At 32.5% G+C, this 10,609-nt stretch overlaps 1 protein-coding gene across 1 annotated transcript; it reads right to left on the minus strand.

The window, feature by feature from the left end:
* Positions 1-9,096: 9,096 nt before the first annotated feature.
* On the minus strand, positions 9,097-10,389 carry LOC126689791 (transcription factor bHLH131-like). The gene is made up of 2 exons (XM_050384969.1): positions 10,153-10,389; positions 9,097-9,846 (listed from the first exon to the last, which is right to left on the minus strand). Exons 1-2 carry the CDS (start codon positions 10,387-10,389, stop codon positions 9,427-9,429), a joined length of 657 nt encoding a protein of 218 aa, XP_050240926.1. The 3' UTR covers positions 9,097-9,426.
* Positions 10,390-10,609: the final 220 nt, after the last annotated feature.

The following is a 10,609-nucleotide window of genomic DNA, read 5'->3' on the forward strand; positions in this document are numbered from 1 at the left end:
ACTTAAAAGACTGAAATAATAAATTGCAAACTTAAAGGACTAAAATAAAAAGTGGTGAAATTTAAAAGGTGAGTTTTGCATTTTAACCTAAATGTAAATATAGATTATAGGTAATATATGAGCATTGGACAAGTAAAGACAATGGACTTGACCTTACACAAGACCATGTACAAAGAAGGTTTATTTATAAGAATATTAAAATTTAAAAGTGGAACACAAGTAATACTAATATATACCAGTGTATTTTTAAGTACAATGAATTAGTGTCTATACAGGCCATATCTTAACGTGCTCTGACGCAAATTTATGATCTGTTTGCCATGATGGTTACTTTAGGCTATGATTTAGAATGTTTATTTAGGCTATATCCGTTTATTGCTTTGCACATGTTAACTTTGATGTGTTCGGTATTTAAATTTATTAGGCTCCAAACTGTTCTATATTCTATTTGCAATAAAATTTGTAGTGATTATGAAAAACTGAGTTGTTTGGGATCCAATGGCTTTTGATATTAGAGATTAGTTCTCATACTTGGTAACTTAGAGTTTAATTTAGTTGCTTTTCTTGCATTTCGTCCTTCAAACATAAAAAGTCATCTTAATTGAGGCAATATCAAACCACAACCCTTTAAACAAAAAGTCAAATAATCCATCCCAATTCATAAGCAATCAATCAGAAGCGTGGTAAAAGGCATCAATTGACCTTCACAACTCTTCCTCTCCATCATTCATCAAGCTAGGGAATTCTATTTCTATGCATGCAACAACGTTGAGTCTACCACAAAAGTTATGAAGTGGATTTCCTGGGACATTCGGGATGGATTATCCTTTGCGTCAGCGTGAGAGTTGGGAAATTATAATCTAATTCCGAAACTGACTCTATTAGGTATATATCAAACTTTCTTACTATTGCTACTATTTCTCATTCATGGTTGCTGGTGGTGACCTAACACAGGTACCTAATGGGACCCCATTTGGCCTTGCGTCAATTTAGATCTCTTTCAAAGATACAATATTGAGTTACCTGGCCTTAAATATATACAACTTTATTTAAATGGAATTATGGTTATAACCATATGGTTTTAGAAATTCATATGATTTTTTTTAATTTTTTATTTAAAAAAATTATTTGGAATTTGTGACAATTCACTCTTCGCACTATGTATATCAAATGTGCAATATATTTTAATTCATTTTGTTATCTTCTATAAAGCTCCATATCACCATATTTGGTCATTTAGTGTTCTTCCATTGTTAAGCTACTTGTAATAATGATTCTGTTGCAAAGGAAATGTGCAGCCATAAAAATAATTTCATATATATATATATATATATATATATCATTTTGAAACATGAAGTCCTATTATGTAGTACTTTATTGGAGCAATTTTGCATTTTACCTTCAATCTCATCTTTGCACGTAACTTTGAATAATTGGCCTTCAGCCCTTAAAGCACGTAACTTTGAGGTATCCAATTGAGAAAGAACTTGAAAATTATTACAACCAAAATTGAATTTTGTGTTGTTTTGTTTTCTTATGAAAATGCACCCCATACTCATTGAAGTGTATTTCAAAATTGAGAGGCTTCATATCAATTTAGCACCAAAGAGACTTCAAAAAAAAATTTTAGCACCAAAGAAAAAAAAAATTAATGGATATATGCGTGCAACTTAAAAGTCTTGCTTTTTATGACAAACTATTTACTTCAACTAATTTCTAATTTTTATAACAATTATGCTATAGTCTAAATTCTTTATCACCTGAATTTGTAATATTTTAATTCAACCAAAACCTTTATGTTATTGCAACAATAATATGTGTTATTACTCTATTATATGTTCAACATTTTCCATAAGCTTTTTACATAGAAGCTTACAGCATTATCCATGCATCACGTAGGCAACTACTAGTTGATTATAATTTTAGTTAAGTGTGGGCTTAGGGATGGGCTGGATTTAGCTGGGCATGGCATATACGTACTTTTTTTTTCTTTTTTGTTCTACTTGCCGGATTTTTTGACAATTGGAGCTCACGTTGCAGTGGTTATTTTCTTTTGTATTTTTTCATTAGTACGCTTGTAAGTTGTAAGGCCATATTACTGCCCAAATACACCAAATTACACAGGTTACAAGAGTTCTCTGCCAACCAAAAAGAGAAAAATGGTAGAAAGTCAAATGACTCAAAGCACCAGACCAAATGGTAAGTGTCCAAGTATAATATTTTTGAACTAAGATGGAGCCCCCCATGAAAATTTTGTTGGTCCGGATTTAATTCAATTACCCATAGGCCTATGGATGAATCGTGAACACCATGAATTGAAGCTATTTGTCTAACTTTGTTTATACGTGAAACGGTAGGAATTATACTTAAAAAGTAATAATTTAAGGGAAACAAATATAATACATCTATCAATTAACAATTATATCATATGCATATGTAATAAAAATCAACAATAAAATGTGAGAAATTTACATACTAAATTATATTATTCAAGGACCTCATAAGCAATTAGGATGCCTTCCCTAGTTGGTCAGGATTAATAAGAGTTTTCTTTCCTCTTCTCACACCCCTTGCAAGTGTGGCCTTGACAATATTTATAATCTTCAGAAAAGACATGACCAACTATAAAATCATTTCTATCATAATAGCAATTCATGTAACAGATATGTTACATTCATTAATATACAACTTTATTAATTAGATTCATTAATGAATAAGTTCATTAATATGTCATTACTTCTGTAACTCCATACTAACACATGGATTCATCTATCGTTCATATCCAGAATCACTATAATGACAACACATCTTATAAGAGGCCAAGTTACTGGCAATAACACGATAGATTTATTAAGGCCAACACTCAACGTGCGTGAATCTCATTGTGGAAGGACTTCCAAGATTATTATGCACTAACCATCGAAAGACTAGCCTTTATTGTCTCCATAGTCTGAGCAATTTTAATTTGCTCCTCCTTTCTATCATGATCCAACAATGTACCTATCAGAATAGGCTACATGCATAATGATGGATATGGTCTGGTCAAGGACTATAATGAAATGATTCATAATCTTAATCTATAATATCAAGTAGACATATTTCAATATTCCAATATTTTACATGAAAAATATTGCAAAATTTCACAAGAAATTTTGAATAATTAATTATTGATAATAAAATATCATGTTGGGCCACATTATTCTAACAAAAACTGCAACAAATCTGTGAGAGAGGTTAACTATGTGACCAATGCTTTTCATAATTGTCCCCAGCAACAACTCATCAAGTTTATGTTGGAGTCTGGCTCCAAATCCTTGATTTCTAAATATATTTTCCCTATAAAAACTCAATTGGCACATGCTGCTCTTCACAAAAACACTAACTAGCTAGAACTTGCCCCTAACTCTCAACTCTCTGCTTCTTTCAGCTATGGCTTTTTATGAGCATATCTTCGCCTTCTCTTTGGTTTTAGCATTGTCACTGTCAAGCACCGATACGAGCCTAGCAGCTCGCCACCTTTAGGACACAGGTGCAGATTCAAGTTCAACCCCAGCACTGATACAATCTACAATCCCACCTCTGATCCAACCGAAGTTTCCCAATGTTGGATTGCCTGTGTTTCAGACTCTACCAATGCCCAAGATGCCAGCAACATTGCCAAGCACCCAAATACCCTCTCCACCAACACGGCCAGTAGGCAATAACCACAGTGTCACATACGCATACCACAGTACCACACTTGTTTAGGAGTTTTAACGGAGGGAATGGAATGTCCATTCCCTTGTTTGGGAGTTTAAGTGGGAGGGAATGGAATGGTTAGGAGGAAATGCTCATTCCTCCCTTTTTCCTCAAAATCTCAAATTTTTGTTCCCTTCAAAATTGGGAAGAATGGGAGGGAATGAACTTAGGTTCAATGAAATTTTTGTTAAAATCCCTAAAATACCCCTTTAATATCAACCTTTTTTTTTCTCATTTAGCCGTAAGAAAAATAAAGCTATAATTCTTGCACAATATTGTCCGTCCTCTACAAAGTGAAGCTACTGCCGCTGGTCTTTTTTTTTTTTTTTTTTTGTCTGCTGCAATTTTCAGATATTGCTCAAACCAAGTATGTCTATCTTTTTCTTTTTCTTTTCGGTTGTTTGCTAGTCTTTTTTTTTTTTTTTTAATAATTTTTATGAACTGTTTGCTAGTGATTCATGAGAGTGATATATAGTGTTTTTGTACACCTAAAAACCAAAACAAATTACATTATGTACAACTAAAAACCTTGAAAGTGAAAAGAAATGAAAAAACCTTGAAAGTGAAAAGAAACGAAAATTGCTGTTACTTGTACAGCTAAAAAAAAAATTGTATTTAGAAATTTAAAAGTGAGAATTGCTGGAAAACTGCTGTAGAACTGCTGTGAATTTGAAACTGAGAACCACTAGAGAACTCAAATTTGCTTTTTACTCTGTTTCCTCTTTGATTCTTCTGTTATTTACGAAGCAAGTGGTGTGTTACGTACACTTGCAGTTTTAAGTCAACCATCCAATTAGTTAATAGCTCCAAGGCTTCACCACGTGTATGGTTAAGAGGAAATGTCTACAAAAGCTAGTGTACAAGTTTAGACAAAAGACAGGTGTGTGGTTAAGAAAAAAACAAGAGTAAAAAAAAATTTAAATGAGAAGAAACTAGAAAGTAATGCACTGTTGCAGAAAATCATACACTGAGTTAGCATAGAAATTTATTTTTTTTACTATTAATGCTGAACATGAAAATGATTCAGCCTAGGACCGAGTAACATGACTCTGCCCAAATTCAAATCAAGGCATTTCATTGAATATATTCTTAGCCAAAAATAATTTAAACAAATTTATTGCCCACTACTTATTCATGAAATCACAACAGAATTCTTGCAATGCAAATAACAAAACCAATATCAGACCAAGATAGTTCCCTTTTCTATCCATCAATCTATGTTATAATTTATCAACGTCAATTCCCTTTCTGTCTAAACAAAATATATACATAATATATTTTATGCATTTGTTTACAACTTATTAAGATGTTAAAGCTAGTGTACAAGGACAGGTGTGTGGTTAAGAAAAAAACAAGAGTAAAAAAAAATTTAAAATGAGAAGAAAATAAAATGAAAAGTATTTTAATTAAAATAATAGTAGTTTAGAACTTTAATAAGTTGGAGTAGATTATTTTTAATATAAATTTTTTTATGCCTGAGGCCTACATATTTTTGATGAAAAATCCAACTTATAAAGAGATGTTCTTTGGTTGCCCAGATCATGAGCGCAAATGTGCCTTATTGACACTGATGTCTAGGCCTAAAAATAAAAAAAGTGTGGGATTTTTTGGCCAACCTTAGTTTTGGAATGGATTATGTTATTTTGTTTTGTTTTGGCATGACTCATTACCGGAGTTTTTTTTTTTTTTTTAAAGATATTTATTTGCATTGTTAGACAATATTTATTTTGTTGAGAATAAATATGTGATGCGTGAATTGCTTTACAACTTAAAATATACATAACTTGTTTTTTAGCTACAATAATTTTTTTTTCCTTAATGAAATTGGGAGATGGAGATGTATTAAATTATCAAATCCATTGTAAAGCATACCAGCCAAAATATCCAATCTAAAACTAGCAGCCCCTAAAAAAAATTTGCAAATTGAAATAAAGAAATTGTACTATTGTTAATTTTTCATGCCATTATCTTCATCTGTTAAATTATTGATTAGCGTGATACAATCTATTCACCTTGACAAAACAATATTGTAATTCAATAATCTAACACAGACCCAATTGTGGCTAACTAGTTTCACATCATCCACTAAATACTAAGCATTTCAAAGCAATTATAAGTTCTCATTGATTATTTTTTATGTTCTTTAAAATGAGGGGTATAATAGTAATGTTATTATAAAATGATTCAATTCCATTCCTTCCAATGTCACTCCCAAACGGTGTTACTTACTTTCCATTCCATTTCATTCCTTTATTTTATAACATCCAAACAAGATTTTTAAATCACATTCCATTCCATTCCTTTTCCTACTAAATCCATTCCATTCCATTCCTTTAATGATCATTCCATTCCATTCCTTTATAAACTCCCAAACGGACCCTAAAGGACCACTCTTACCAAGCATCCATAATATTCCCATTTGAGCCAACATTGCCACGGTTGTCAAACACCCACCACATACCAAAAACACACAGCTTCCAATAACTCAACCCAAAGCTAGCAAAGCCACTCATACCAAGCATCCCATAAGTCCCATCTAAGCCAACAGGCCCAACACTGCCAACCCAATAAACATTGCTTTCAATCACAAGCAGCCGTGTTATCGTTATACATTTACTTCTACAATAAATAAGCCCTGGATCGATATATGATGGAGTCTTACGGCCTTACGGGTGCTTTGATCCTATTTTGTTGCTAGTTGCTACTTCCGTATCTGTATGAGTTGTCTCTAGTTAGTCAGTCTATGTATTACTTGCTAGAGATTGTGAAGAGTTTGTTTCTCTCTCCTAGCTGAAATAAATAGCAATGAAAGAAGACATTTTTCATGCATCGTTCCTCTTCTTCTTCTTTTATTTTTTATTTCCCTCTCCATTTTTCTACCACTTTTCTTGGGAATTCTTTATACAACCAAACACTAAAATATTATAATTTCATTGATTTGATTGCAGGTTGCATCGATGGCACCTTTAACTTTATGATTTAACTTTGTTTCTAAAAGGGTATGAATTATTTATGCCTCCACTGAGAGGACAGTTGACGAGCTGCCAAACTCATATTAAAGCTTGACAAAGATAGTGTTACAATTAATGCCAAAATGAAAACATGCTTGCAACTAGCCATTGTTTTTTGGGATCAAAGAGAGCTACTTCTTTGTCAATATATGTGGAGAACTTGATCTATTTCTGTTATGAGTTTGTATGCAATTCTAATTGGTATTTATAGAATTGAATGTTGGAGGTTTCCAAGTGTTTGATGAGATGTAGTTGAAGATGCACGGGAAATGTTCGGGTTAGCTCACCTTCTCAACAAGACTTGAATCCCGTGCAAATTCCAACCTACCAATATAGCTTAAGAAAACAATCTGTTGTGGTTGTAATAGAAACCAATTTTGAGAGGTAATAAATATAGAATCTACATGCCCGCGCGGATCACCTGATGAGATATGAGAATTGACTATCTGATGGATTTCTTTTTCTTTTCATTTTTCAGTCCAAACCGATAGTGATGGATTTCAAACTTACAAGCGTATGCCTTGCTATATCATTTTTCAAAACTAAAGCGGCATGAAGCCAATCCAAACTGCCTAGATTTCCATCTAAATTAACTGATTTTCTTGATGCTCTTGAACCTGAACTTTTTTTTTTAAGTAAAAAGTAAAGTTTTGTATAGCTTTCAATCTTGAATTGCTCACGGGCACTTAGAATATTCGTATGTGAGTCTTATAAATTAGTAAGAACAATATTGCATATACTATTATATAAGATACTTTTTTGTCTGGTTCCTCAAACCAAAAACAAAAAAAAAAAAAAACAAAAACAAAACAAAAAAAAAAAAAACAAACAAACAAAAAAATACACTCTCTTTTTTGCCTAAAAGACATAGCAAAATATTTCTTTGTGGTAACTAGTGAATCGTATTAAAATCCTTTAGCATGCTTAGGATGATTACCAAAAAAAAAGGTAATACCAAAAAAATTAGAAATTTACATGTCACAAGTTTTCTTGTGTACATGAAAGATATCCCACCCAAGGTTGTCAAAATCGGGATCCTACATAGGATCGTGAGAGGTAGGTAGAATCGTGAATCGTAGGATCGAATCATGGATCGTAAGATCCTACCTATTTTCATATTTTAAGCAAAAAACCTATTGATAGTGACTTTGTATATTATATAATCACTTAAAATATGAATCCATCCATTAAAAAAAAAAATTGCATCATAAAATGTAATTTGCACGCACTACATCTTTCTTATGTAATTCTAACGAAACAAAATATATTTAACTTTTGACATAATGTATCTAAAAAATTCAGTACATGTTTAAGTAGCAACTAAGTACCAAAATATTATCTACACATATGGAAAGTGTTTTCCAAATTCTAAGTTCTAAATCCAAAATAAGTTAGGCTAGTTAGCATATAAAAACTAACTAACTACAAATTTACAATATGTAATCTAAAAGAGAATTCTCAATCTAAGGTAAACTAACTAATTACAAATATGAAATCCAAAAGAGAATTCCCATTTTAAGGTTCTTCTAATCTAATCACTGTCATTATCATATCCCATTTCATCATCTAAAAATTTTAGGTTTTGTTTTTGAAAACATTAAACTTAAGTATTATAGGTTTTTTTGAGATTTTATATTGACATAGGGGTAAATTTGGGACTTCAATTCATTATTGGGTTTTTGATAACCCGTTGAGCTTATGGGTTTTGGTGGATTATCTTAATCCAAATGAATCCCACTTAAAAAAAAAAAAAAAAATCAATCCAAATGGTAGGATCGGTAAGATCAGTAGGATCCCATACGATCCTACGATCCTATGCGATCCTACACGATCCTACATACGATCCTACCATTTTTGCGATCTTGCTACGATTTTAAACTTTTTGGTGAGGTGGGATCGTAAAATCGTGCGATTTTACGATCCGGATCGCGATTTTGACAACCATGATCCCACCACACTTTCCAACTAATTATTATTATTATTATTATTATTATTATTATTATTATTATTAAATAGTACTTTATAAATTATAGTCATGAACTACTCTAATTTTTTTTTTCTTTTTTATTAATGTGCTTCCTATCAAACTTAAAATTAACAAAGTATTGTACATTTAGTTGTCATCGTCATCGTCACCACCACTAAAAAAGTAGCACTTTATCAAGAAGTATTATAATTTTTCATTTCTTTATCAAGGTGAAATCTGTCAAACTTAAAATTAACAAAGCATGGAACATTTAATTTTAATTTTTACCAAAACAAAATATGGGTGTGTTTTGTATGACAACTTGACGTGGAAATAAAGAAGGAAGGAGCATTGAAACAAGAGATAGAAATTCAATTATTCAAAATAAGAAACTAGCATATTTTTCATTAGTATTCTATTATCACAGCCTTTTAAACAACGAATCTTTATAGCTATGGACTTCATGTATAATCTAAAGGTGTTTTCCTATAACCGAAGGTAAGTAGGTAAAGTAAGTTAACCATGTCAAACCAGATATACATTATATTATAATGCCTCCTAATGAAATCCTAGCTAGCTACCATGTCCGAATCCCCTATACCTACAATCTTAACTATTATTATTTTTTTCAGTCTTATAATTGATACAATCCCCCCTCCCTGATTCCACACAATTTACCTCAGCATCCCATTTTTTTCAGTCTTATAATCATCAAGTGAGCCGTGACCTCTTGCTAATCCCTGGCAAATTGGGCCTGTCAATGACTACCTTCAAAGCTCTTCTTAGCATTCCAATCCCTTCATTGCCACCACTCAGCCCTTGAACCCACAACACACTTTTAGTCCTTCCACCTAGTGTTACCATCTCAAACTTCACCACCCTCCCTTTCATAGACCTCAGTGTCCTTGCCACGGCTGATATCAACCCTGGCCTATCCTCACAGCTAAATGTGACCTTGACCAGCCCCTTGTCATCATCACCATCACCGTTTTCCAAACTCAACTTGTCAGCCCCTCCAGGGAACACACAATCCTTACCGCTACCACCACAAACTCCTTCCAAATCCGAAACAGTCTTCCTCAACTCCCTCACTTGCCGAACCGTCTCTGCAAGCACGGTCGCCTTGTCCATCTATTGTTTGTAAAATTACCCAACAATAAAAAAAAAAGGATTACAAAAAAAATTACAACTCTTCTGATAACATTAGTACTAATAAATATTGCGTTAATGACTCAATAATGGACCTATATGAAAATAACATTGCTCTAATCACAATTTACCACTTCAATAATTGTGAAAAAAATGTGTCCTAAAAATTAATTACTCTAATCGCAATTTACCACTTTAATTGTTACAAGTTTTGATATTGCTAATAACGAAGATCGAAGAAACAAAGTTGATGATGAAATTACTATTTGTATGAATCTTTGTACTTACTTTGACTAAGTTCGGGAGGATATCACGCAGAGTGGCGTATTGACCATTGATTCGCATCCTTCGTCTCCTCTCTGCCTCACTGTGTTTCTTTGCAGCGACTTGTTTGGCCTCAGCTTTTGATTTTGGTTTAGAGAATGAATATTTATGGCTGATGGTATTGGTTGAGGTAACTCCTAGAGGGAACCTATTTTGTATTGTACATGTTCCCGACTTATAGTAACGCTGAAATTGTTGCATGTCTCGTTCTAACTACACGTATATAATCAAGAAATGAAGCAAGCTAATATAAGATCACCCAAAAAAAAAAAAAAAAATGGTGCACACATAAACCCGAAAAGGATATGTTACCTGTCGCAGTAAAACCATGAAGAGAGATCTAAAGAAATTTGCCTTTACAAATGAACTTTGAGGGAGGAGATTTGCCTTTTTTAGAAGTGTTGTTTGAGATAGAGAGATA

This window comes from Quercus robur, chromosome 6 (genome assembly GCF_932294415.1).
Source record: "Quercus robur chromosome 6, dhQueRobu3.1, whole genome shotgun sequence".
Lineage (NCBI taxonomy): Eukaryota > Viridiplantae > Streptophyta > Magnoliopsida > Fagales > Fagaceae > Quercus > Quercus robur.

Bases quoted from the DNA above. Each gene is read 5' to 3' on its own strand.
- LOC126689791 (XM_050384969.1), bottom strand. From the start codon at position 10,389: ATGCAACAATTTCAGCGTTACTATAAGTCGGGAACATGTACAATACAA. The intron at 9,847-10,152 runs GTAAGTACAAAG...TACAAACAATAG, and splicing joins TCCTCCCGAACTTAGTCAAA to ATGGACAAGGCGACCGTGCT.